This window comes from Penicillium waksmanii (assembly GCF_028829765.1).
Source record: "Penicillium waksmanii strain IBT 27052 chromosome Unknown utg000005l:1.0-5232799.0:1.0-5237142.0, whole genome shotgun sequence".
NCBI classification, from domain to species: Eukaryota; Fungi; Ascomycota; class Eurotiomycetes; order Eurotiales; family Aspergillaceae; genus Penicillium; species Penicillium waksmanii.
In genome coordinates this window covers 3,155,206-3,181,976 of record NW_026643252.1, presented here as the reverse complement: position 1 = coordinate 3,181,976, position 26,771 = coordinate 3,155,206, and the positions used below count along the sequence as shown (strand labels likewise).

The window sequence follows — 26,771 nt, the reverse complement described above, 5'->3', positions numbered from 1 at the left end:
CACAAATGCACCCATCTCAACGCCAGCGCTGCCCTTGTCCATCTCCAGTTATAACGAACCTTGACTTTCCACGGTCATGTTTAACCATACATGCCATCCCACTCCTCCTCCTCATCCTCATCGGCGATGCGCTTACGCTCCTCATCCTTTTCGCGCTGCTGCTTCGCAAAATCGAACCGGTCAAGCGGACAGGTACCACGCAGTCGCAACCAGGGACGCACGCACTCGAGATCAAACAAGTGGGTGGGGTGGCAGGGCAATCGGACGACGAGGGGGTACTCATCTTCCAGGAAGGGATTGTTACAGATAGGGCAAGTTTGCGAAGAGTCGAGAGACGATTTAGGGACACGGTCAAGCACTGTAGAAGAACGAAGACGGAAAGTCCGCGGATTAGCCCATGTTGACTTGATCCCGTGGGGTTGTTTCGGTGGAGTGAGAAGTTGCGGCTGGCTGGCTGGCTGGCGACAGGTAATTGTGGGAGACTTACTATCGCAAAACTCTTCGTTCACGCCTTCTACCTCCCGTGGCGGTTCCTCGGCGCCATTGAGCAGATTCTGGATCATTGTCGTGAGAAGGTCGTCGGTGGTTTCGGCGGATGCGGTGCTGTCGCCGGTCTCGGGTTGTGGTTCGGCAGTGCCTGATTCGCGGCGCATCATTTCTAGAGCCTCGGCGAGCGAGTAGAAGGCTGCGCTCACGTCGCCTGGTACCGGGACGGCATGGGGTCGGTGATCGGGAGCTGGGGTTATCTCTGAGAGGGTCGAGAAGAAGGTGGAGAGGTCAGGTCTGCGGCGACGCGGGGTGGAGGAAGCCGCGGAGGGGTCGGTGGTGTTGTGTTCAACTGTATTGAGTTAGCTTCAAGTTCTTGGGATCCTCGTTGTATAGACTTGTGGCGGGAGCTTGAATGCGTACTTTCGTAGGTCGACATGTTGAGGATTTGGTGAGTTGGGGCGGGTGGAGGGTGGAGGGGAAGGTGAGTTGTGCGGGGAGATCCCCGTTTGTTTGCGGTGACACGGGTTGGTGTCCTTGTTGCACGCCCGAGGGTAGATTGAAGGGATGAGCGAGGGAGCCTAATGCGAGGGACTCGGAATGGTAGAGCGATGGTGGTGTTGGGTCATTGGGAGGTTTTGAAGAAGAGCCCGAGGCAACAAAGTGATAACGCGGCGCGGAGGGACGAGTGGGCCGTGCTTGGCACTCCAATCCATTCCAACCAGGAGGGCCTACGATAATTTTGTTAGAATATTGTACTAGAACAATAATAATGGATTGGTCCCAGTGGGTTAGTTTTCATTATTTAATTGTGTGGAAGTCCGAGTCCGATTTATCCAAATTATAACGTGCTATCTGTAGTATGCTTGAACAATATAGTTAAGTAGACTAGAACTAGTAGGCTAGATAACTCCAGTCTATCAAGAAAAAGCATAGGCCTCCGAGTCCAAAAATCTTGGGAGGGCAAGGGACCTCTTGCAAAGTATGACCGAGGAGGAGGTTGTATTGAATGTGAAGGTGAGCCATTGCGGAAAGCAACAATATAGAGACGTTGTACCTAGGTAACCATTCCGCAATAAAGGGAATTAAAGTGGCACTGGATTGAATGAATTGTTTGGCTATATCTAGACTGACATGCCCCACAATCCTCTCGATGTATAACATCATCATTTGCTTTCGACTGTTCCCAGATTTGGGAGCTTCTCAAGTGCATTGCGAGAAACCGACCAAGCCGGATCCTCAGGATAGAATTGACTGCGAAGATAAGCCCAAGTAAGCCTTTGGGTCACGCCCAATCGCTCCGGGCTCTCATCATTAGTGGCTTCATTCGAATCATAGCCAGAAACACCGCCTACACCGTGATATCCTCCAGCAATCGTAAGCAGAGACTTCGGGCCCTTGCTTCTATGATACGCATCTGCATGGTATGCTGCACCCCGCGTGGTCAAAAAGGGCGAACCGTCATTTTCTCCAATGACAACGAGGGCAGGCGTTCTCATCTCCGCGTGGGTATGCTCCGCGAGAAATATCCAATTGTCTTTAACGCGTTGGCTAACGCCGTCGCCTCCGTCACCCGGGGCAGCCATCAAGACACCCGCCTTGATGCGCGGCTCGAAGAAATCAACGAGAGGATCTTCGGTAGAATCACGAGTACGAGCACCCATGAGCAGACTGGCAGTTTGACCACCCATAGAGTGACCAGCAATAGCGACGCGGCTGCGGTCTAGGCGTCCTTGAATCTGGGGGAAAGCGGTCTCGATTTCGTCGAGATGGTCAAGGATATGCGTCATATCCTGAGCACGGGAGCGCCAGAACATCGGGCCATCTCCATGGACGGCATCGTCACTAAGACTTAGAGACATGGAGCTGAGATGAGTAGGCTGAATCACGATGAAGCCATGGGATGCCCAGAAATTGGCGATGGGACCGTATCCGTCGAGCGAAGACAGGTAATTCGAATGACCTTGACCGTGAGAAAGGAGAATGATTGGTAAATTTACCCCCGTTGTAGGCGCAGAAACCTTAATGTGTATATCGATGATACGATCTGGTGCTGGTAGAATGATCGGGCTCATTGAGATAATAGGGGTTGCATTGATGACAGGAATCTTCGCAGCATCGCCGATGAGGGCGTGATCTTTCATCCTGGGAAGACGAGTAGCTGGACTTTGATTCGCAGACATAGTGATGGATTTAGAATAATGATGGTTGATCTTGCGTTCGTAGTATTGAATGGCGGATCTGGGTGTTGTGGACGATACAATCAGAGAGCCGAGGACCCCTCGGGAGTACTTATAGTGATAAGTTATTAACATTGCGGTTTTAATTCCGAAATAATTATTGAAATGGTTCATCAAATTATGAATCATACATGGAGATAATATTGCATGCAGAATGCGAAAAGTCGCGGGCGGATTTAACCCGGCTCCAAAAACCGAGCAGCTACTGTGCACAAGGCTGGCATTAACTCACTAACCTAGGCCAAATGTCATATCCAGAAAGAAGGCTTACTGATCAAATTCATTTGTAATTTAGGGGAAGTCCGAAAGTAATTATCCCGCCACAATGCCCTCGGCGTTTGGCCACTTCAGTTAGGGTTTTGATGTTCGGAGATACATCTCCCGTTCTCGTAGAGTGGCTAACAGCGCATTTACCAAGCACCAGAGGCTTGAATCAATCGTATTCAGTTCAAACTGTGATTTAATACTCTAGTCAGGTTTTGAAGTATGAAAGTGGCAAGTGACTAGCCGATACGCTTTTTTTCTTTTTGGAAAAAAGCTCTTGACATAATCTGGAGAATTTAGATTTAAATCTAAAGGGGATTATGGAAGACAATATTTGTACAATTTAGGAAAATTAGAATCTTCTAACAGTGTATAGGGGGTAGTATAGTATTTTTGGGACGCTGCTGTCCTGGTACAAACACTAGGTCATACTTTCAACTACTCATACTTATGTCCTGATATTCACTTCAAGGATTTCCCTAGATAGTTCATTGCCTCAGATATCACTTTCCATTGACCGTCTTTCTGGGCCTGCCAGTGGAATCTTTGTATTGGGATAACTGGGCCGACGTAAATCTGATCTGGATGGTGCATAGCCAGAGGCCACAGCTCTCCGAGTCCCGCGGATTGCGACTCCAGTATAGCATACAAGTCGCCCCAGACTAGACTTCCGAGAACACGCATCTGACCCTTGTAATCAGGGGATTCATCCGGTCTATCAAATCCAATCTCGGGATCAAATTCGGGGTCAATAGCGACAACGAAGCCTGTTGAATCACCTGGAAGCACAGAGGATCTTGTAGCATCATGCGAGTTGCTCATATAAGACGCAAAAGAGGCCGAGTCAATGGCAAGAATTGCTTTAGGTTGTAGATCTAGGGGAGGCGCATCGGGGCCCTTGGAGTCACTCAACACCTCATTAAAATGCCTATATCAATCGTTAGTCAAAAAGTCTCCGCTAGCACGAAGAAGCACATACTGTTTTGCTGCTTCAATGTCATCTTGTGCCAAGCCCAATTCCTTCCCATCTAGCCAGTGGAGCTTTAGATATGGCTTGATAGAATCGCTGCCATCTTGACCGCCCCCCCCCAGTCAGAGATATGCTCTTCAAATTTCTTGACAAATTCCAACCATTCCGACTCAGATTGTCCATGAGTCAGACGATAGATGGCGAGTCCAGAGTCCTTTGGTAAATCATTATTTTCCAAATATTTGAGCTTATCCCATTTGGACGTTATCCACGGCTCCTGCACAGTGGAATCGAGTGAACTACCACGAAGCTCTCTTCTAATTTCCCTCTGAGCATCAACTTGTTCTGTAGCAAACTCGTAGATTTCTTTCGAGACAGTAAGCTGCCTGGGCTTTTCACCTTTAGCAACCCTCTCAAAAAATCTGTCCATAAGAATTTTGTGGCTGAGATCTTTCACACGCTGGGAATACGCCGCTCTCCGCTCCTCATGTTTGGCAGAGTGCATTTCTGGCGGTCCAACTTTGTTGTCTGGAGCCTCATACCCTTTATAGCCCTCCATCGGAATCATGATCGTATGGTCCGCCTGAACGGAAGTTTCTAGCAGGACGTGGAGCGCATCAGCCAACTGCCACTGCTTTGTATCTAGTTTATACCCCTCTTGGCCCTGAGGCTGATAGGCTAATAATTCTTGCATAAATGGAGCTCGCAAGGTATCGACATGCTGTGTGACCCATTTATGCGCCCGTTGGGTCATGACCTCTAGATGGACCGACATGTACAAAGTCCAGAGATCAGCGACACTGAGAGGCTCTGCGCTCGTTTGAGCTCTGCGCTGATTAATAACGACGTCTAGATCGCTCCAAGTATCGTAAATGAGATTGAAAGTCTCGCGAAGATTGTTTTGAACCTCTGGGACGTTCAGGTACTCGAACACCGAGACCACAGCTCCGAGGTTCTGGCAGGCTTGGTCGAAATTTTCCGGCAGATGGAGACCTTTCTCTTTCCATCTTTGATCACTCAGGGGGGTGATGCCTGACCAAAGGCGAGATTTGAGAGACTGGATATTCTTGCCAACATCGCAGAGTCGACTGCCGTCCTCGTTGGAACCGACATAAAGCATTACACGGTGGAAGAAAGACATGCTATCAGCGCCGAGTACCTGCTCGCTGCCTTGTATCAGAGCAAACTCCTCTAACGGTAGAGTAGCGATTGATGAGGGACGAGTGCCATCGGGAAGCGGATTTCCCATGAGAAACCCAACAAAATTCGCGACCGTTTGAGGCTCTAGAATACGATCAACTAGATCGTCAAAAGTCTTTATGTTAGCTGATCGTTGCAGTCATTTGGCATAGCTGGCTTGTGGATTTGTGGACGAACCGACTACTAGATCCTGCGCCTCGATGTGGGCGGCACTGATTGGACTTTTGACGGCTTCTAGATGGTGGTAAGGCTCATTGCTTTTTCTCTTTGGAGAGGTCCAAAGGCCGTCTCTGAGTACAGCAGTTTTATGGAATAAGGATCTGGCTGGCGTGAAGGCCGCAGGTGAAAATTTTCGAGAGGCCAAACGCGCCCGCGTCAGGGGTCGAATCATCGAGGGCCGCATGGCGAGTTGGATGTGATGGAAGGTGGTCTAGCGTGCAATAGAATTATTTATTTTGGACCACTTTTGATTGAAGCTATCTCCATTAGGCTTGGGTCGGATCGCTGCCTGTGGCTAGGCTCGGCCGGGGCTAATTTGGTGGCTATTACTATTTAGTAGTAACTATTAACGAGCCGGTGCGATCCGCTTCAGCGTCTTCCTAAAGACAGAACTTGAACTTGGATGACCCGTAGAAGACCCGAACACCAAGTTCGCCTTCTTTCATGAGCGCAAGATATCTTCGACCCGATGACTCGGGTTGGTCGGCCTTAGGACCTCAGGCATCTACTGGATGTCGCCCAAGGCAGTAGTAGTTAGACCTGTGCATCTGGGACCCATGGGACCTATGGGAATGGGACTCCCATGCACAGGTCTAGTAGTAGTACTAGTCTACGAGAGTATTTCCTTACGATTTCAGGTATTATATTTTTGAATTTTCTACAAATTAGATATCTCAAATCTCATACAGGGCATCTCTTATCTCACAACACGCGTTAATTTTGTTTCCTTGGATGCCCCAGACATATAGCATCGTTTTACTAGCGAAAACAACAAGGAATCTCGAAGCACTACAGAAAACACGAAGGTGGTCTCCAGGGCTCTAGTTGCGCGAGCCATTGTGAGTGAATCCAAGCTTTTCCCCTGTGACTAGGCTGATTAAGATTTTCACGTAGGTATTCGGGGACTTGTCGATCCGAATGTGGACATTGATGTTAGAAATTGACGACTCGTAGCAGGAATCTAAGCCTAGATATGATGAAACCATAAACTCTTTTTGACAAGATGTAATATCATACTGATCTTCCCATCTCCCAACTCATTCCACGGACTTATGTGCTTAACGACACCGCTACTTCAGCTCGTTAGCCTCGCGTATCTTTATATCAGGCGCCCAGGTGATCGACAGGCTGATTGATTTGTTTTACTTCAAAGCAGGGGCCAAATGAACACAAACCAGTTACAGCTCGCAGCTCGCGAGAATGCGGGGTTGCAAAAGTCAACCGCGACCTCGCGAACTGTGAGCCTCATCGGCAGATGAAGCCCCACCAACACCCATCAAATATGCAGGATATAGGGCAGTGCAACAATCAAGTTAATTCCCTCATGTTAATGAAATACCATCAGGCTATGTACTAGTAACTAGCTCCAAGACGGCTATTTTTTAACCGTTATGTGAATTGAAAATTGGCAGAATTAACCGCTGGATGCTGTTTCATGCCGTAAACACTCCATTGATTACACTTTCTCGATCGCCATCAAGAATATTCAAGTCTCGGCAATCAAATTCTTGGTATAGAAGAGCCGTAGAGGGCTGGAGCTGAGGCTTCCCATCTCAACAAGACTTATTACGTGGCTGAATGCATTGGTATACCCGGGATTGTACGATGTACTCAATCAAACGGCAGAAAGCTATATTTGGCCTTGACGCCCCGGGCTGAAGTTTTTCTGGTTCAAATTTAAAGACCAGATTGCCAAGAAGAGGATATGATTATGTTGATCAAGTGGGGTTGGAATCGATTTCATAGCACTGCCCATCTGCTTTACGCTATTATTGCTTGCCTAAAGCGTTGAATGTATCTCTACAAGCAAACATAACAGGAAGGAGCCATCATACAGCCCTTAAGGCTCTCTTTAACGAGCTACTAATTCAATTGGATTAGTTGGCGATATGCCGATCTTTGCACTTAGGCCCGACAACTATCTAAAGAGTTACAAATAGTTATGCATTGGCCTTCATGCCCTTGTGCGTACTAGCATGGATCCCGATTTTTCAGCTGCCGTTTAGGCCCTTTTGCACTTCAACTCGGTATCACCAAAAAGGGATAGATTTCCATCACATTCTCTCTTGCTCGAGGTATAAAGATGCAAAAGATTCCGTCTCCAGAGACTCTTTCTGAACCATCTTCCGAGTTCATCATTCCAACCAATCTATTATTTGCAAAACAACGATCTACTACCAATCAATCCAAACCATTCATCATGCATGTTATCAGCTTCACTCTTGCTACTCTAGTGGCCAGTGCCTCTATGGTCATGGCTGCCCCAGCCGAGCCCAGTGGAGCCGCTGCTAAATGGATCTGCCCAAATGGATGGGAATTCTGTGGCGTACGTTGACCATCGAAAGCAGTACTGTTATTAAATCCCCTCTTAATTCAAGAAATACACAGACGTGCAACGGAACCTCTTGCAAGATTGCGGGTATCAACTAGTGAGTTTCATTATTTCTGATACGTCTGGTCTTTACTGATAGATGGTTTTAGTCCGTGCAATTCTCATACCAGCGTAAGTATACAAATCCCCTGGGATAGAATTCTCTAAAGCTGAAGATCTTTTAGTGTGTCGGACCTGGTGGCGGCGATGGGCAAATCTGCGGTAGCAATGGTTTCGATGCCCAGATCTGCCCGGTGAAGAAATAAGTTATGAGGCTTTTCAACCTTATATACCCGGTACTTGCCCAAGATGAATATTTCGAGCAGTATCGAAGTCACTCGTTTTGAATCAGTTTTGAAGTCCATTCGTTCATTCATATGTTAATTATCGATACAAGCCCAATGTTTGATCAAACAACCTGCAGAGAGATAAACGGAGCCTCGTCAAAACTCTCCGGCATGCTATATGTGATATTGTAGAAGATAAACTCATTAACCTCTTGATCCGTGTTGTAAACGATGCTGTAGTTCGATAGCGCGTTTGTTTTCACCTTAAGATCCAATCCAGGAAGGCCTTCCAGCCCGGTAACGTTGGCCCCGTGGTTGATCCCGAGCCCACTGAAAAGGAAATTGAATGAAACGGGTCCATTTTCCATCGTAGCATTGGGGTATGAAATGTGCAGGCCATTCTTGGAAGCCACGGCGTCAATCGAAGACTCGGTCACCCAGTGGGTAACGCATCCCACCTGCTTATCATCAATTGCCCACTGAATGAGAGCAGGACTAAAGGCACTGCTACTCTTCGCAGGTCCTCCGACAATGGCTTCCGCAATTGATTCTGCGCCAATTGTCAAATCCTTAGACATCCAGGTTGTGATGTTGCGAGGATAGGTATCGAACGGCGGCGAGTAGGCCTTCGCTGTGTAGAAATGATCACCTGGGAATTTGATGAGGCTCGATTTGGACTCAGGAGACAGGTATTTCAGCATCTCAGGCATAGAAAGTGCGAAAAGTGGATAGAATGCGAAATCTTCTTGATGATACATCCCCGAGATTTGTCGTGGAAAAGGTGCGTGTTCTCTACCAACTGCACCCCAGATAACGGCAGCCGTGAGGGATGCGTATGAATTCATGTCATACCCATATGTACGGTCCCAGGGACCAGCCGTATTTTTGAGATTCGCATTGTAAAGCTGCGCAAGCTCATTCCAGCTGGCGGCCAAGATCTCTGGAGTGTACTTTTTCAACAAACTTCCTTCACTGCTGTATTGGCCCCACAGCGCTAAAGCCCACATCGCAACACCAGCGTAGGTTGGAGAGTTAAACTCGGAAAGCGTGTGGTGGACATTCCAAAGGTCATACAGCTCCTGAGCAAAATGCTCACCAGCTTGAGTCAAGTTCTTGTCGTTCAAACGAGTACCAACCCAGTTTTGAAGAATTGTTCGCATTATCCAGGGATTTGAGTAGCAGGGGTATAGATTGTCGCCGTCGACCCCACCCACGCGGTAAAGATCACCCTTTGCCGCGATATGAAGCGAACGCTCTATTTTCGATACCGTGGTGACTGGAAGCAGATGCTCATAGTCATTCAGCGCTACTAGCCAAGCGCATCCAACAAAGTCGCGGACATTAGGATCCCACTAATACCAACTCATCAGCTTAACTCTTAAGATACCAGGAACACTTATTCTTTCTTACTGAGCTATATGGCCCCTCATCGGGATACTTGGGTGTTCCAGGTTCAGGCTGAGATGGTGCTTGCTGGTAGTCGCCGTACCATTGCTTGGAGGGGTCAAGATACTGGCCCGCAATAACATTATCGAAGATTCGAATTGCCCTTGCAACATCGCCTTGTTCGTTTCTGGCTAGTAGTTGAGTCGCATACCAGGCACTGTGACGAGTGTCGTAGCGGCCAGGACCGCTGGATGATGCAAGTAAGTAGCCGGCATCTTCGTCCCAGTAGGCATCGCTCCATTCAATCGCCGTTGTGAACATGTCGGCCGCGTAGGAGGCGTTGGAAACATCATGATGAGGTTGAGTTGGTATGGCCGAGACTATGCCAGAAAGGTGGGCAATATTCAGGCCAGCTAGGGCAAAAGAAAGCTTCATAGTTGGGAAACTAATCAGGAGAATAGGTCCTACGCGAAACTACGAGGGGGAGGGGCCAGCTACGTAGTATATGTACCAGAGACACCTCTCACCCCCAGACCTATTCCGAGGTACTCCTCGGAGCATGGAATAAGATTTTCCAATCAATTTTATCTTTCGTCAGAGCGGTAGGGCCTTCAGTGGTGCCAAAGATTGGCCGCCACTTGGATAGACTACCCCCCTTTTCCGCCGCTTTTTCCGGATAATAGGCCGTAGGTCCTCATTGCAGCTTAGTATCGGTGTCCCCACAGGAAATTCTGCAAATAAGAGACTTTCCTGCGTGAAAGTTTATCATATCACTGATCCGATAGCTTTCAGGTTAGTCCATACTCCGGCGAATGGTTATCTTTGGCGTCCGTTTTCGCCGGATTTGCCGGTTCACCGGTATGCCACACTAACAGTGGAGTATTTGGCTATCTTCAAGTTGGAATTTGCCGATGTTAGCGGTAATGAATCGAGCCGTGGTTGCAGATCTCTTAAATTTCCACCTATCGCGGGTTATCTTCGGTACTTGGTGGCATATTAGAATCTACTGTACCCCGCGTTGGGGATGTGGGGAAGCGACTAACGTAAATAGGTCCGCCCAAGTGCCTCAATGTAAATTACACCAGTATTAGTATATTGGGAAAAGCCAGTTGATGATCTAGATGTACTAGTATGCAGTCAACTGTGAATTATGATGGTCCGCCGCTAGGAGTAAGTAGCCCGTTCGTATCATTTTTCTAGGCAGGATTATTTGCTTTCCCTGATGGGACTATCTCGGAAGACGATACTCATTGTAGCAAATTCAAGCTCCTTCTAGTAGAATGCGACAAGTTGAATATGCAGAGTAAATATTGTTTTGGGCTTGAAACTGAAATGGAATTTATTGACCACAAAAAATACTTCTACCTGTACCACGGTTCCAATCAACCATCCACGAGAGCCTTGATATCGGAATCTTCGACTACAGATATTTAGGGGATTGGGCATGGACTATCTAAGATCAAAAGGTAGGCCAAGCTAGAGATCTTGTTATACTAGAACTAGTACTAGTACTAGTTAGTGCAAGGTAAATGCCGAGATCTGAAACAAATGCCAAGCATATGCCGCTATGGAGAGCGATCTCGCTGATATAGCGGTGCGAAACCTCAGAGAGAAGAGAGTGAGTTTAATGACTAGTACTACTAGTACTAAACCTGATAACTTCAAGTTATGATGCTACTCAGAACTGCAATATTGTATCCTACTAGTATAATGCCCAGATCACCAAGGAAGCAATGCCTAGCAACACAGCCCGGTTATTAATAGCCCTGGTGACGCATGCTCCCAACGTGTCAAGTGGAGCGCCGATCATGTTTACTTGATACAAATACATAGGACATTCTCCAGTGATCTGGACTCTCTCTCATTCCCCCTACCTCAATCATCTTAATCACCACAACCACTGCCATGCGCTCCAAGATGCGCTCCCCCAAAATCACATCCGTGAAACCATCCATATACCCAGCATTAACCTTCAACATCATCCGCGCCGCCGCCCTCCTTGCCTCTATCGTCGTCGGCCTCATCCTCGCCGTGTTTATTTACCATCTCCACGCCGACGGCTATAAACTGCCCTTTGCCTTTTTGATCGTAGGGCCCCTTACCCCCTCCCCCGGATAATCAATCCCCAGATCACCACCACAGACAATGAAAGCTAACCACTCCACACCACCAACAGCTCCTCATCACCGCCGTCTTCTCCCTCCTCAATGTCCTCTTCACAACAGTCATCAACTGCAGCTGCGGCCTCTCACCCAAACTCTCCATAATCCTCAACATCATCCTTCTCCTCCTCTGGCTCCTCTCCCTCGCCCTACTCAGCTACAGCATGTCCGGCACAATCCTGACAAAATGCACAACAGCCGACTGGGCCAATTCAACCGGCATATCCGTCTGCCGCTCCTACAAAGCCCTCTTCTCCTTCACCGTCATCGGCACAGCCGCCTACATCGCCTCCATCACCCTGGACGTCATCGTCCGCCGCCGCGTCAACAGATTAGGCGTCTACAACCCAATGGAAAGCGCCGCAATGCTGGGCGAAGATCCCGCCGACGTAAAGCTGGCTAATCGTCGCAGCGATCCGTTCGCGTATGATCCTGACCCAACACCTCCCGTCATGGCCGGTGGAAATCACTACGGTGATGTCCCCGCCTATTCGCATGCTTATTCGCATTCTTATTCCAATTCGCTCGATAATGCGCATGCCCAGGAGTCCTCGGGCTTTTTGGATAATGCTCACGCTGGCACGGCTCCAAGGGTGAGGTTTGGTTCGGATCAGGGTTATCCCCCCTCCCAGACACAATATGATCCGGCTGGCTACCGGTGATCCTCATGAACTAGCGATGACTTGTTTTATTATTGGTTGATATCGATGTTCAGCAAGCGCGTCATTTTCCTTTTTTGCACTATTTCTTTTCCCTCTTTCTTTGGCCTTTTATGATCATCTATCTCACGAGAGACTGGGCCATGATGGGTTTCATGACTTTACTTTTTGGGGGTTTTCTTGCTTATTTCCTCTTCGACCGCTTGGCTAAAAGATTGACTGTGATTGCATGGATATGGCGGCGTTTTGAGGCCTTAGGAAAACAGTTCACGTGACGATGTGTACGAGCATTTGAGATCTTCATTTAACTTAGGTGGGTAGATAGATCAATTATTTCTAGAATCACTCGCCAGGCCAGGCACATTCCGTGTATCCCAATGCAAAGATCAGACTCATTTTATCAGTTCATATCTAGCATGGACTAAGCACCACATCCGACGAGAGATTTTATGTAGGAGAAAACAAATGGCCATCCAGAGATGAGGGAAAAAGTGAAGAGAGAGAGGGAGAGAGAGAAAAGCAAAAAACAGCATTATGTTGCGCTTGATATTGACAAGATGGGAGTGGTATTTTTCGGACGCAGAAACCAAATTCCAAATTCGTAGGCATTGCAGGCGTTTACATGATAACCTCGTTGGCGACGTCCTAAGATTTCGGTTAGTAAAGACAAAAAGGAAGGGGAGGAGAAATACACATACCCGCTTGAGCTCCTTGTAAGGAAGGCAGACACAGTTCTGTATGCGGACTTCGTCACCGACAGCACACTCCTTACCGAGGATAGTGATGCTCTGGACCTTGACGCCCTGCTTCACAATACTGGTGGAGTGGCTGCCAATAGGGATGGGAGTTCCCTCCACGCGAGCCCAGGCCCCGACCCGGCCATTCCAGCCAATGATCGAGTGCATCACGCAGGCATCGTGACGGATCTCCACATCTTCGAGGACAATTGAGTCCTTCACACGGGCACCGGCTCCAATGACAGCACGAGGTCCAATTGACACGTTAGGTCCCAGCTTTGCGGTGGGGTCGACGGTCGCGGTAGGGTGAATGAAAACAGGGGGCACAATGGTGGCAGATGGCGGGGTGAGCTCCTCGGATTGTGCCTGGAAGGCCTTCTGTAGGTAGAGAGCGTTAGCGGGGACGGCGGAGCCGGCGCTCTTAATCTGGCGCCAGAAGTCCTTGGTCTCGTGGACGAAGAAGCGGTTGCTGTCTGCGAGGTCGGAGAGGATGTCTTGCTCAAGGCGAAGGACCTCGCTCTTCTCGGTGTCATCATCGTCTCCAGCGGCGGCGATGAAGGACGATTCGAGGTTGTCGGACGAGGGGTAGGAGAGGAGTCGCGGGCGGGTGGTGCGACGCTTGATGGCGCTGCGGATCGCGGGGAAAATGCACTCGGTGGCAAAGAGGTAGACACCGCAGTTGATCAGATTGGAGATGTGCGACTCGGGCTTCTCGACGTAGTGAAGAACTCGCTTGGTGTGCGAATCCGAGACGATGCAACCAAAGTTGCTGGCCGCATCGTTGCTAACCCGGGTACCCAGGATGACCGCCTCGGCATCCTTCTCTTCGAACAGAGTCAACATTTCGGTGAGAGGGAATGAGCAGCAGACATCGGCGTTCAAGACGAGCAGACGCTCGGGCTTGCCCTTCAGGATTGCATCGCGGAAGTGGTACAGTCCACCAGCGGTGCCCAGTGCGGTGTACTCTCGCAAGTACTGCATGCGGAACTGGGGGAACTCCTTGGACGAGTCCTTCAGGAAGTCGCGGAAGACCGACTCATCGTAGTATCCAACCAAAATAACCTCGCGAACATCGGGAACCTTCGCGATCGCCTTCAAGCAGTGGTGGATGATAGGGTGACCGGCGACTTCGAACAGGGGCTAGGATCGGGGTATTTCGGTCAGATTTCCTCCGATACAGCGCGGCATGTGAATTGGGGTTGAGATCTAGTACGCACCTTGGGAACATCGAGTGACAATGGGCGGAATCGAGTGCCTCGCGAGGGGCCGCCGACCTGTTGACTTGTCAGTTGTATCAGGGCGGGGGAGGCATTGCGTCACTTACCAAGATGACAGCCTTGGTGGAGGACTGGCCGGTCTGTTCCCGAATTGGCACTTGGAGCATGGTGGGCGAAAGAAGGGAGTTTGGAAGAGAGTAAAGAGAAGAGAAGAGAAGCAAGCTTGAAGAAGAAAAGCGACGCTGGCCTCAAGCTTGAAGTGGCCGGATTGGGCGTCGATAGGCTGCGCCAAGACTCGCGGTGGGGCGGACCACCTGACTTGGTTGTATACAGAAATAAACAATCCCTCCAGGGCTGCTAGTACTAATTAGCACTAGATCAGTGGCAATTTATGAGACAAGTTCATAAAGAGACTAGTTTTCTTAATGCTTCCAAGGCTTTGAGTCAGCCGGAGTTCTGCCTTGGTCTTAGGTCTAGCAAATCGTGCAGTTTACTACTCTACTAGCATAGATCTGGATGTTAAGGTACCACCTGGGCGGCACTGTTGGATTTTTTTGGGGACTTGTGCTTTCTTTTCAACATTTTGTCCCTCTCTAACTTCCCCTTTCAAGTTCCACACATTTCGAATATCAGATCTCAGTCAAAATTCAAGAGCATTGCTCAACCGTAGCTGGTTCCCGATGCCAGAATCAACATAGATCATATCCTTAGACATCTCCTACATCTCCTCCCATCCCGGCACCATGATGGGCTCGGGGGAGTCCTCCATAGCCACATCCTCAGAAGTTTCCTCCGCTCGCTCGTACTCTCGAAGCGATTGCTGGGCTTGGGCGAACTTGCGTTGGTCTTTCTCTAGCTGGAGTCGAAGTTTCTCCCTCTCTGGATCTTCAGATAGGAGCAGGATGCAGCGCTCGCGCGCTGTGAAAACAGGATGTTAGTCTATTATTGTACCCAGTATAGCTGCAAGCACTCACAACTGGCGTCGATTTCGCATCGCAAAATTCTCACAAGTTCCTCTTGGCACTTCAAAAACACCTTCATGTAAGCGTTCTGGCAAACGACATCCGCGAAGCGAAGGCTAGCGATAGAGTAATACGCTCGGGAGTTCGGTTGGTAAATTAGTATCATGACAACAAGCAAGGTATGCACAGTACTCACCGCCATCATCTCGATTTCAGGCGAATATTCATCCGGGCCAAGCTCCAACTTCTCCTTCTTCAACTTCTTTTCGTCACTCGGGATATTATCGCCATTCTGTTTGCAATGGTGTCTAAGGCGGAAGTCATTGCGGCGATCAATCAGGACTCTCAGCGACTCTTCCATGTTGCGCTTGTGGAGATCCTCAGCCAGGGTGAATGGCTTCCCGATCTCGGCATTGTATCTATGCATACAATCCGCGGAGTATTCCTTCTTAAGCCGGGTCAGAAACACATCGATGATACGACTGAGCTCTCGAAAAAGCTCGGTTTGGCGGTATGGGCCCACAACAGCTTCCAGGGTCTGCAGAAGCACGCGTTTTGCCATTTTGTGGACCTCACAGACAAATGTTGCAAGAGGCTTATCCCAGTGCCGGACGCTCATCTTGTTGAGGGCATCCACGGCACGGGGATCGGTTTGATTAGGAGCCCCGGCACGCTGGAACTTTCCTCGGAGGTCTCGTAGTCTTGAAAGCGAAAAGCGATCAGCCGCACGATTCCAGACTTCGAACTCCGAAAATGTGTACTCTGGCAAAGGCTTTGAGCCTGGGTTTGCCGTGCTTCTCGGCGGAGAGGATTCGTCCTGTTCGAGAGCTCGACGCTTGGACGGCGTGATGGGAACTTGCACCTCTGGTTCACGCTTGATAATCTCAAACTCATCGGGCTTTGGATGGATTGTCATCGCGGGAATGCTCACAGATAAGGCAGTCTTGAAATCTCGCGTGAGATGGGCAAATTCCTGCTCGGAAAATGGAGTATCACTGCCACTCAGCAAGCACCCGAGCTTCTGGTACAAGATTGTGAGCATTTCAGTGACCATGCGCTGTGCATCCTCACGTGGGGTTTCCGGAAGGTCCTTCAACTTGTCGTCGATACACTTGGCCTTTTCGTTAACCTTTTTGATGATAGATGGCAGGGACTTTTGGATCTGGTCCATCAAGACATTTGACAGGGCATTTTGCAGGTTTTTCACACCGAGACGACTCCGAAAATGATTCATCGGAGCGATGCTCCAAATTTGGTTGGAAAAGAATAGCGTCTCCTCCTGGCGGGCCTGGGCGTGGCTCACGTCGGGGTCGGGGTTGTTTTTAACCACGTAGTATCCGTGCCCCAGTGCAAAGCTCTTCCCTTCCAAAATTTCAATCCACTGATTGAAAGAAGAGAATTCGCGAATGGCAACATGCTCAGGAACGCTACCAGACCCACGATCGAAAAATGCCAGACGATCGGGCTTGGTTAGAACGCCGATGGTGCGCGCTTCAGCGCCCTTGATCTTTTGAATAATGCCACCTGCACTTGAGACTTCGGCATCACCGGTCATCGAACGAGTCAATAGAACAATGCAGTCTTGGTCGGCGGCATGTTTCTTGACAAGATCTTCTATCAATCGTACGAGATAGTTCTCCTGTGAATTCTTCGCCTGGCGAATAACGCCGGGTAGATCATAGAACGAAAGGGTTGGGAGATTGGGACCGGAAATATTCAGTCGGACAATGTTTGGAGAAAACTCCTCCCTGTTCTTCACGAGGCCATGTGACCGGTCATGCATGGCGGCGGCGTTCTTTCCAGGGACAAATGTCTGCGAATCCGAGTCGGGGTTGAGGATTGCCACCTGTGCCCATTTGATAGCCTCAGCAATTTCGGATTTGTCTGTCAAAACACAGAAATGCTCATTATCTGGAGATCCAGATCCCCAGCATACCCAGCGACCAATGACTTCAGTCTTCTTGTAGCTCTGTCGACGGGCATCATTGGGCTCCCAGTGATAGGGCCGTGAGAGAGAGACAATGCAGCTCCATGGTTGTTCGACATCGCTTTGCGCAAGGTTGATCTCAAGCGGGCACCGCGTGCATGTACCTTCACTTCGGGGCACCTTGATTTCCGAGATGGCTTCAATCAACGAGCTCTTTCCAGTACTCTGATCGCCGACGACGCAGATTTTGGGTAAGGCGATGTTGCTATCTTCGATACCCAAGTTTCGAAGGTCTTGGATCTTCTTGATCAGACCTTTCATGTCGAAGGTGAGGGTATCGAGCGTGGCAGATACACTCGGCTGAGACAAGACAGGAGCAGGAACAATGTAGGCTGAGGATGAAGTGCCTATGGTGGAGCTGACTGTACTTCTGTGAGAATGAAAGAAATGACAAGGTCAATAGGCTGACGGGTTGGTTGTTTACCTTCGGATTTGGGCTGAACGACCCGATGGGTACGCGCCATGCTGTCCTGGGTGGGCAGGCCGTCTGGCTCGCCGCAAGTGAGGAGGGTAAGTTTCTAAGGTAGAATACAAGAAAGGCTTGTACAAGGTGCTTGGATGATCTGAGGATCATACGCTGTAATAGGAGTGATGGGTGTAGAGTAGACGACAGAGGGTGGGGGATAGAAAAGGGTGGGTAAATGGAGGGAAGGGTGGGAAAGTAAGATGTGCGGGTGGTGAATGGAGGAAGACGAAGGAGCAAAGGATTCTGGGGGAGGAGGAAAGAGGAGGAAGACGGAAGAAAGGAAGGAGCTTGCTACTCTTCTCAGGAGATGTTGGGGAAGTTGCGAGTGAACTTTCTTGAGAAGTTCAAGTTAGGGTTGGGTTACTTAACTAATAGTTGATCCCTTAGTGTATTAATTAATATAGTAGCATATTTAGACTAAAAGCTATATTTCTAGAGTAACTAATTATAGGCAAGGAATAGCAACATTATTTATAATCTTACAAGATGGCTTGAGGAATTCATTTCGCAGAAATACAGGCTGGCCCTATGAAACGTCTAACATTGAATGCTAGCCAGTCAGCAGCTAGTATAAGGTAAAGCCATAGAGTATATAAATGCCATATATGTATTCAATGTGACAGAACTGATCAAACCAGACCCCTAGACCTTATTCTACTAACTCAATCCTTAATGTAGTCCGTATAGTTCGGACTTGGCGGTTGGCGGGGTACAGCCCCACTTGTATACCCTAAGCCCTAATCTCCAGATTAGGATATGCCATAAATGATACAAATTGATGGAATTGAGCCATTTGAACATAAGTTTCTATGAAAGAAAGTATGTTAATTGATTAAATAACTCCTATGATCTTCATAGCTCTCTATAGCTGCTGTATGACTCATGTATTCCTGTATTTATTCTGTAACAAGTTGAGTCATGTACCTTGTCTTTATCGTTGCGCCCGACCCAATCAGACAAGACCCCCGCCACCGCCGCCCAAAATTTCGCGCGCCCCTCCATCCATTCTCCCATCATCAACTTCCTGATTCCCATCGCAATCACCCATTATGGCGGATACAAACCCTGTCCAGGACGCCGAGGCGTCCATGGCCAAGCTTCTGCTCGACGAGGTCACCGGCGAGAAGGTCTCTAAGACCGAATTGAAGAAGCGCCAGAAGTTGCGCGAGAAGGAGGCCAAGAAGAAGGAGAAGGAAGCTGCTGCTCCTCCTAAGCCCGCCGCTGCCAAGAAGACCTCTGCTGAGGATGATGAGGCCAACTTGACTCCCAACGTGAGTTGAACAATTATATCCCTATTCCCCATTCTCGTCCGAATCCGCCGACTAACCCGTGTGCGCGCCATCTAGCAATACTTCGAGATCCGCAGCAAGAGAATCGATAAGCTGCGCCAGACCAAGACTCCCAACCCCTACCCCCATAAGTTCCAGGTCAACACCGATCTGCGCCAATTCCTCACCGACTATGCCCCTCTCGCCAAGGGCGAACAGAAGCCCGAGGTCAGCATCAGCCTTGCCGGTCGTATCTACACCAAGCGCTCCTCCGGCAACAAGCTTCTCTTCTATGATCTCCGCGCCGAGGGTGTCAAGGTCCAGATCATGTGTCAGGCCCAGTTTGCCACTGGTAACTCCTCATTTGAGGAGCAACACGAGCACATTCGTCGTGGTGATATTGTCGGCATTGTCGGTTTCCCCGGCCGTACCTCCCCCAAGAACCGTGATGATGGTGAACTCTCTATCTTCGCCACCGAGCTCATTCTTCTGTCCCCTTGCTTGCACGCCATTCCCTCCGAGCACTACGGTTTCCAGGACAAGGAGCAGCGTTTCCGTCAACGTTACCTCGACCTTATCATGAACGACCGCTCCCGCGAGATCATCCGTACTCGCTCCAAGATTACCAAGTACATTCGTGACTTCCTTGACGACCGAGAGTATGTGCTATCCTTCTATTTTGCCCAATTGGTTTTCAAGTCCAATGCTAACTTCAGCCTTTCTTCTCTAGCGTATGTTTATCACGCCGAGACTGTTTCCCGTTATGTTACTAACCTAGTCACTTTTGTCCTTCAGTTCGTCGATGTCGAGACCCCCTGCCTTTCCCAAATTGCCGGTGGTGCGACAGCCAAGCCCTTCATTACTCACGTAAGTCAATCTGAACCAAAATCCCCTCATGGGTTAACCATTTACTAAATAATATCTGCCGGCAGCGTATGTGAAATGTCCCTTTGATTTCAGGTTGTACAAGATTCACTTACTAACCTTGCACTTATTAACCCAAAGACAACGACCTCAACCAAGAGCAATACCTGCGAATTGCCCCTGAGCTGTATCTCAAGATGCTCATTGTCGGCGGTCTTGAGCGTGTTTACGAGATTGGCCGTCAATTCCGTAACGAGGGTATCGATCTTACTCACAACCCTGAGTTCACCACCTGTGAATTCTACTGGGCCTACGCCGATATGTTCGATGTCATGGATCTGACCGAGGAGCTTGTCTCTGGTCTGGTCAAGAAGATCACCGGTGGATACGAGACCACATACCACACCCAGTCTGGCGAGACTTACAACGTGAACTGGAAGGCCCCATGGCGCCGCGTGGAGATGATCCCCGCTCTGGAAGAGGCCACCGGCGAGAAGTTCCCCTCCGGTGACCAACTTCACACCCAGGAGACCAACGAGTTCCTCAAGCGTGTTTGCAAGAAGATGAACGTGGAGTGCACCCCGCCCCTGACCAACGCTCGTATGTTGGATACTCTGGTTGGAGAGTTCATCGAGGAGACCTGCATCAACCCTACCTTCATCACCGGTCACCCCGAGATGATGTCCCCGCTTGCCAAGTACTCCCGCGACAAGCCCGGTCTGTGTGAGCGTTTCGAGGCCTTCGTTTGCAAGAAGGAGATTTGCAGTAAGTGCTTCTTCGTTCATCCCCGAGTGGGATTTCTTGTACCAATACTAACCCCGTAAAGATGCTTATACCGAGTTGAACGACCCGTACACCCAAAGAGAACGCTTCGAGGAGCAGGCCCGTCAGAAGGACCAGGGTGACGACGAGGCTCAGCTCATCGACGAGAACTTCTGTACTTCTCTGGAGTACGGTTTGCCCCCTACTGGTGGCTGGGGAATGGGTATTGACCGTCTGGTCATGTTCCTTACCGACAACTACAGCATCAAGGAAGTGCTTACTTTCCCCATGATGAAGGATGACAAGACCGCTGCGGCGGGCAAGTCTGTCCTTGACGCAACTGGCGCCCAGCCCCAGCCTGAGGATGGCAACCGTATGTTATTAGTTTCTTGCAATTTCCACGAGCCGATATCACTAACGCTAAATCTGCAGCCCAATAACTGAACTAGGTATTGACGGAGGGTCATATTGACTAGACCGATATGTGACGATTGTGCACTGTCTTTGGCAGTCTACATAGATGGATCTATATGAGAGATGCATGAAATAAAGAGTGTTCCCACCACAAATCAAAACAGCTTTGAATTTTCCGTTTCAATCATAGCTATCTCAACAAAGTAGTGAGTAATTTCTTCAGAGCATTCTTATGATTGTTATGACTCCTTCATGTGCGATTACTGTGAAGTGTTTGGGGTGTTTGGGGGATCTCGCCGTCGGATGCCGCTTCATGCCGCTCAAGGAGGATGTTTCCCTCCAGGTAGGGAAAGTACCGGTCAACTTGAATGCTAGACGGAGACTTCCAGAGTGATTTGCTATAATTTAAATGAAAGGGCATAGCCATATTCCACCTTCCTTTCCTCCCACCACCCTGCATCCTTGCCCATACCTTCTGTCTCCAGACTTCGATTTACTCCATCATGGATGAAATAGCATACCGTGCACAAAACAGCTTGCCTACACTTCGAGAAATAGATATCCAAAACCTCATCCCTCCCAGTCAAGATGCTTCGCATCTCGTCCCGATGGCCGACCATCCACCTCGACGATCGATGGTTCTGGTTCATCCAGATGTGATGGAGATTGGGTCATCGCCCCCGGGTCCTTGCGATAACGTTCGCTTTCCAACGATGGACTGTTCCAATGGAAGTGTCTTCCAACCCTTTGGAACCCGATCTGATTCCCTCGATCGCTTCATTCCTGTATGTATTTCCTGAATTTATAACAGTTTGATGGCAGCTGATATACAGCATAGTGGCCGATGCCGCCCCCGATCCCACATCTGACGCACTTGGGAGGTTATTTCGAGCATAATATTGATCTAAATGGTCCATCAAGTGCTCAAAGGGCACCCCATTCGGACATGGGAGATACTGAACGTTATTCTCAAAGAGAAATATCCCAGTGCCTGGATCCTCAATCGACCAAGCCAGCCCAGTCTCCAGGTTCATCAGGGCCCGCGTCAGAGACAACCTTCAAAGGGCCGGAGCCAGCTACCCCAAGGTCGAAATTTGGCAATGCCAACGACAGGATCGGAAAGCCTGAGGTCTCAGAATCAAAGCGCCAGAAAATTCCCCAAAACCCACCCAAACCAGCACCCAAACCCCTCCCTCAGATGGTCACGAAGTTCGAGGATATCCCCGCCCACACGGCCAAATGCGACACATGCAACCACCGGAATAATAAAGGCATGATCCGCTGCAGTGGCTGCGGCTGGCAACTATGTCAGGACTGTCGGCAGAAGCGTGGTGGAGATCTCAGCCACCCAACCTTCGACTGCTTGCACACTGAGGCACATCATCTCCGATCGGGAAGTGAATCTCTTGCCGCATCCCCAGCCGCCAGCCGGTATCAGACACCAGTGGCTAAAACGCCCGAGGAACAGGCGGCGGAAATTCTTGCTGGCCGCCGATATCAAACACCGGTGCCTCGATCTCCTGAGGAGGAGGCTGCAGGAATCCTCGTTGACATGAGCTCCTCGCCTCAGGTGGGGGAGCGTAATGCCCTGTCGTTTCCCCCTCCTCCGTCTTCAAAGCAAGGTCGCTCAGGGCCCTCGACGCCCACGCCTTCGGCCCGGAACAATCGACGTGGCACTCAAAGTAGTGCCGAGGATAGTCACGAGACTTTGGCCGCCCCTTCTTCGATTGACCTTGAGGGTACTCTGACGCCTCATGACTGGGTGCGTCGCAACCCTGCCCGAAATGCTCGTCCTTCTCGGGTCAGATTCGATTAGGCGGCACATGAGGTGGGAATGAAACAAGGCGTGAGAAGGTGGGTGAGCCTCTGCTCAGGTGTGCGAGTGATGTTGAATCAGTCCGTTGGTGTGAGTGTGCATGCGCGGAGCAAGCAGCCAATCGGAGACCTATTTTTGAATTATGGACATGAGATGATGAAACACGATGTTAATGTAGAGATACCCAAGCGAGTTCGGCGTTGGAGGCAAAATTGTCGATTTAGTCCATAGACAGAAATATTCTATCCAAGCTTGTTCTTTTTTTTTCCAAACTTGAACGGTAAATTGATTGATGACCTTATGTCTTTTTTTTTGCAAAGAAAAGTATAATCGATCTAGTAACTGATAGAATATAATACATGTGTAGGACCCATGTGATCCACAATATAGAAAAGGAATGGAGATGGTATCAGGAAAGCAGGGTGAGATATCTTTGATATCTGCCCTGAGCAACATATTCGTACATCCAACGGCCGTCTTTTTTACAGTCTCTTAACAGCAGATGCGGTTGTAGAGGAAAGCTGTTGGCTGCGAGCCTTAGAAGCCATTTGCAGCAGTTTGGCAGTGCGAGACGGGTGCCAGACACGGCTACCCAGGATAATAACCCAAGTGAGAAGGAACAAGCTACCAGCCTGATGAGCAGAGGCGAGTGGGGTTGGCACAAGGTAGAGCAAAGTAGAGATACCCAGGCCGACCTGCATGAAAGCGAAGCCGACGACACCGTGAACACCCTTACGGGCGGCGGGGGGCAGGATGCGTTTCATGGTGGGTGAGCGACGACTGTAGGCCCACAAAGCCATGATGGTAGAGAATGTTGTCATGGCGAGAATACGGTGGTCAAGCTGGACCAGGGAAGGGTTCTCAAGCATATTGCGCCACCAGAGGTCAGAGCGATCTTCATGGCGAGAGTAGTGAGCGTCCCATAGCTCAGAGCTAGGCGGTGCGAGCCCGTTGCCCATGTATGGGAACTCGTTGTAGATGAGACCGGCATCTAGGCCTGCAACGAGACCCCCAGACATGACAGTAGTGAAAACCAGTAGGGCAAGACCCGCAACCGAGCGGCGGAAGATCGCCAATCGTGGGTCCCGAAGGGCCTCAAGCTGCTTCAAACCCGAAGCAGCATCGGCCATCAGACGGTTGGAGCGAAGAATAGCCAGTCCATTCCATAGCATAGCAACATAGCAGACAAAAGCAGCACCCAGGTGAGCCGTCAGGCGGTACTGGCTGACACGCGGGTGGCTACCCGGCGCAAACAGATCATCCTTGAGACCAGACTTGACCATCCACCAGCCGAGGAATCCTTGGAAGCCAATGAGACCGGCAATTCCAACCAGACGCCAGGCCATGGGGGTCGAGACCTTTTTCCGAGCAACAAAGTAGACCGCGGGGATAACGAAGGACATGCCGACGAACCTACCCCAGAGACGGTGGATCCATTCCATGTAGTAAATCGACTTGAAGTCGTCCAGGTTCATGTGCGAGTTCAATTGCTTAAATTCAGGAGATGCTCGGTACTTGGCGAACTCCGCTTCCCAGTCTTCGGTGTTCATGGGTGGCATGGAGCCGGTGACAGGTCGCCATTCCGTGATACTCAATCTGCGAGAGATAACTCCGTCAGCATCCGAAGGTCCAGCTATTTATTTCTTTGTGATTGGGGGGATTATGTCCATACCCTGATTCCGTCAAACGTGTCAATCCACCAAAAACGACAATTCCAAAAACACTCGCCGCACTAGCAAGGAGGAAGTAGGCAACCGACTTGTCGCTGATCTTGGGATAGCTCGACTTCGCCTTGACAGCGGATTCCTCGACGACACCAGCCACAGCAGGCGCAGCGGTTGACCTTCTCAGACTTGAGGTAAAGAATTGGCGGTTCTTGTCGGAGAACAGGGGCGAACGGATCTTGTTGGGTTGGAGGGATGGCACTGCGCCGAAGCGACGGATGGATTTGGCAGCATAACCCTGGTTGCGCAGGCATTGGCGGCAGGTGAAAAGTTCTTTGGACGATAGTCGAGGCACGAGGCTTCGCCATAATGACGCCGAAGTCCCTAGGGAAGCCATGGCGACGAAGTTGGAGGGAAACTTGCGAAGAGAAAGAAAAGTAAGTTGACATTCGGAAGTCGGAGATCATAAGATGCGCGGCCGAGCGCCAATCAGCGTGCGGCGATTTGCGGAGTACGCATTACGTGAGGCTTGGCCGTTTACTCGTACAGGGCCCTCCATAAAGATACTGCTAGTAGCATATTACTTGGTATTTTACTCAGTTATATACTCAGTATCCTGAATTGTTAGGATCAAGCAATTGGTCCTGATAGAATACCTTCAAGTAGTCTGGGTTAACTTTTGGTGCCTGAGGCAGAAACACACCCCAAGCTCAGCTCAGCTCAGCTTGCAGCTCTCGCGCTTTGTTGATCTGCATCCTCCATACCTCCTCCCTTCCGAAACATCGCAATGTCGTACGCCGTCGAGTCAAAGAAACGAAAGTTCCACCGTGTTTTGGAATCCATCTCCAAGCCCGCGACTCCAGAAAATGCCCCGAAACCATCAACCACGACAACAACCACACCCGCGACGGCAAAAGACCGTCTACCCACCAATCTCTCCTCCATCAAGAAGGTCCGACTGAACAACAGCGAAGAAACAGACCTGGCCTCAGTGCGCAATTCCCTGTCCAATATATCCCGCTCGACAAATCATACATCGTCTATATCCTCAAGCAAACGCCCGACCTTCGCCCCTTGGGATCGTGACATCTTCCTCGAGCGGCTCGAGACCTTTCGTCGCGTGGACAGATGGACCAGCAAACCTACCCCGATCAATGAAGTACAATGGGCAAAGCACGGCTGGGTATGCAAGGATACATCACGAGTGGGCTGTGTCAGCGGCTGTGGTGGCTCGGTGGTAGTGAAATTGCCGGACGAAATCGACGAGCTTGATGGATACGATGCGGACAAGGTTCAGGAACGCAAGGAAGTTCGTAAGTGCATGGGCTTTCTCTTCCAATTTTGGACTATAGGAAACATTGGCTAATGTCACTTACCCGACTGATAGGCGAGAGACTTGTTGAGGAATACGTAAAATTATTGAAGGACGGCCATAAGGAAAACTGCCTTTGGCGGAATAGGTCCTGCGACGGTATATTCATCTATCTTTCAGCATTCTCGAATCAGCTTTTTTTTCTCTGACTCTTCACAGACACCATTCAACACTTGCCGTTAAATAATACCGATACGGCTATATCTGGTCTCCATGCTCGATATTTGAACCTGGTGAATATGAAAGATAAATTACCGGCCGATGACAATATCCAAACGCCGGATGGCTGTGATCTCGATGTAATAATCAAACTACTCCCAGAAGACTGGTTCAATAGCCCAGCCTCTTTGCAGGGGACCTTGAACGGACAAAACAGTGCAGACGGTGACGCTCAAGTCAACAACAATGATAATCAGGGATCAGTTCCAGCCCCATCAATCGACAGACTACAATTGATCAACAAAGGAGCCCTAGCGCTGTCCTTATTTGGCTGGGACTCTGTGGGTGACGGGGCTGCTGGTTTAGTCTCATGCAAGGCTTGCTTCCGCCGTCTGGGCCTCTGGATGTACAAACCCAAGGACAACGGAGATATCACTGTCTATAGCGCTTTGGACGTGTCACAAGAACATATGGAATACTGCCCATGGGTTGATCGGATTGCCCAGAGCGGCACTGGCAAGACAAATTTGCGAACGGACAACCTGCGCAGTGGCTGGGAAGTGGTCGCTGAAGCTGTCAAGGTCAAGAATCGCCGGCACCTCCGCTCTGCACCATCCATGGATACACTTCGCAGCGAGACTAACACGCTGGCGCAAGATGATCTTCACGATGGCGGTAATGAAGAAACCAAGAAGAAGGCAGATCGTGAATGGTGGGCCAGGCTCCGACGGATCCGACAATCATTGACGACCAAGTCACCGCGCAAGACAGCCCCTAAGTAATGTCTTTTTTATGAACTTTCCTCTCGGATTTCTGTGGGGGGGGTTCGCCTCACATGT

At 49.7% G+C, this 26,771-nt stretch overlaps 12 protein-coding genes across 12 annotated transcripts; 5 read left to right on the top strand and 7 right to left on the bottom strand.

The window, feature by feature from the left end:
- Positions 1 to 80: 80 nt before the first annotated feature.
- N7481_006096 (uncharacterized protein) lies at positions 81 to 925 on the bottom strand (the record flags this gene model as incomplete). Its single annotated transcript, XM_057265315.1, has 2 exons — positions 81 to 838; positions 910 to 925. The coding sequence occupies 2 exons, from the start codon at positions 923 to 925 to the stop codon at positions 81 to 83; spliced, it is 774 nt and encodes a 257-aa protein (XP_057123035.1).
- Positions 926 to 1,652: 727 nt separating this feature from the next.
- N7481_006095 (alpha/beta hydrolase family protein) lies at positions 1,653 to 2,669 on the bottom strand (the record flags this gene model as incomplete). The annotated part of the gene is made up of 1 exon (XM_057265314.1): positions 1,653 to 2,669. The coding sequence occupies one exon, from the start codon at positions 2,667 to 2,669 to the stop codon at positions 1,653 to 1,655; it is 1,017 nt and encodes a 338-aa protein (XP_057123034.1).
- A 783-nt stretch (positions 2,670 to 3,452) lies between these two features.
- Positions 3,453 to 5,563, bottom strand: N7481_006094 (uncharacterized protein; the record flags this gene model as incomplete). Its single annotated transcript, XM_057265313.1, has 4 exons — positions 3,453 to 3,918; positions 3,970 to 4,018; positions 4,153 to 5,259; positions 5,338 to 5,563. The coding sequence occupies 4 exons, from the start codon at positions 5,561 to 5,563 to the stop codon at positions 3,453 to 3,455; spliced, it is 1,848 nt and encodes a 615-aa protein (XP_057123033.1).
- Positions 5,564 to 7,579: 2,016 nt separating this feature from the next.
- Positions 7,580 to 8,016, top strand: N7481_006093 (uncharacterized protein; the record flags this gene model as incomplete). The annotated part of the gene is made up of 2 exons (XM_057265312.1): positions 7,580 to 7,705; positions 7,936 to 8,016. 2 exons carry the CDS (start codon positions 7,580 to 7,582, stop codon positions 8,014 to 8,016), a joined length of 207 nt encoding a protein of 68 aa, XP_057123032.1.
- Positions 8,017 to 8,159: 143 nt separating this feature from the next.
- Positions 8,160 to 9,858, bottom strand: N7481_006092 (uncharacterized protein; the record flags this gene model as incomplete). Its single annotated transcript, XM_057265311.1, has 2 exons — positions 8,160 to 9,389; positions 9,448 to 9,858. The coding sequence occupies 2 exons, from the start codon at positions 9,856 to 9,858 to the stop codon at positions 8,160 to 8,162; spliced, it is 1,641 nt and encodes a 546-aa protein (XP_057123031.1).
- Positions 9,859 to 11,328: 1,470 nt separating this feature from the next.
- Positions 11,329 to 12,247, top strand: N7481_006091 (uncharacterized protein; the record flags this gene model as incomplete). Its single annotated transcript, XM_057265310.1, has 2 exons — positions 11,329 to 11,511; positions 11,600 to 12,247. The coding sequence occupies 2 exons, from the start codon at positions 11,329 to 11,331 to the stop codon at positions 12,245 to 12,247; spliced, it is 831 nt and encodes a 276-aa protein (XP_057123030.1).
- A 615-nt stretch (positions 12,248 to 12,862) lies between these two features.
- N7481_006090 (mannose-1-phosphate guanylyltransferase) lies at positions 12,863 to 14,365 on the bottom strand (the record flags this gene model as incomplete). Its single annotated transcript, XM_057265309.1, has 4 exons — positions 12,863 to 12,889; positions 12,943 to 14,121; positions 14,199 to 14,255; positions 14,306 to 14,365. 4 exons carry the CDS (start codon positions 14,363 to 14,365, stop codon positions 12,863 to 12,865), a joined length of 1,323 nt encoding a protein of 440 aa, XP_057123029.1.
- Positions 14,366 to 14,916: 551 nt separating this feature from the next.
- On the bottom strand, positions 14,917 to 17,611 carry N7481_006089 (putative dynamin GTPase; the record flags this gene model as incomplete). The annotated part of the gene is made up of 3 exons (XM_057265308.1): positions 14,917 to 15,116; positions 15,173 to 17,509; positions 17,572 to 17,611. 3 exons carry the CDS (start codon positions 17,609 to 17,611, stop codon positions 14,917 to 14,919), a joined length of 2,577 nt encoding a protein of 858 aa, XP_057123028.1.
- Positions 17,612 to 18,662: 1,051 nt separating this feature from the next.
- Positions 18,663 to 20,951, top strand: N7481_006088 (lysine--tRNA ligase KRS1; the record flags this gene model as incomplete). The annotated part of the gene is made up of 4 exons (XM_057265307.1): positions 18,663 to 18,884; positions 18,960 to 19,752; positions 19,887 to 20,510; positions 20,572 to 20,951. The coding sequence occupies 4 exons, from the start codon at positions 18,663 to 18,665 to the stop codon at positions 20,949 to 20,951; spliced, it is 2,019 nt and encodes a 672-aa protein (XP_057123027.1).
- Positions 20,952 to 21,867: 916 nt separating this feature from the next.
- On the top strand, positions 21,868 to 22,737 carry N7481_006087 (uncharacterized protein; the record flags this gene model as incomplete). Its single annotated transcript, XM_057265306.1, has 1 exon — positions 21,868 to 22,737. The coding sequence occupies one exon, from the start codon at positions 21,868 to 21,870 to the stop codon at positions 22,735 to 22,737; it is 870 nt and encodes a 289-aa protein (XP_057123026.1).
- Positions 22,738 to 23,219: 482 nt separating this feature from the next.
- On the bottom strand, positions 23,220 to 24,798 carry cox15 (cytochrome c oxidase assembly protein cox15; the record flags this gene model as incomplete). Its single annotated transcript, XM_057265305.1, has 2 exons — positions 23,220 to 24,333; positions 24,410 to 24,798. The coding sequence occupies 2 exons, from the start codon at positions 24,796 to 24,798 to the stop codon at positions 23,220 to 23,222; spliced, it is 1,503 nt and encodes a 500-aa protein (XP_057123025.1).
- Positions 24,799 to 25,188: 390 nt separating this feature from the next.
- N7481_006085 (uncharacterized protein) lies at positions 25,189 to 26,714 on the top strand (the record flags this gene model as incomplete). The annotated part of the gene is made up of 3 exons (XM_057265304.1): positions 25,189 to 25,714; positions 25,789 to 25,872; positions 25,933 to 26,714. The coding sequence occupies 3 exons, from the start codon at positions 25,189 to 25,191 to the stop codon at positions 26,712 to 26,714; spliced, it is 1,392 nt and encodes a 463-aa protein (XP_057123024.1).
- Between the last annotated feature and the right edge of the window lie 57 nt (positions 26,715 to 26,771).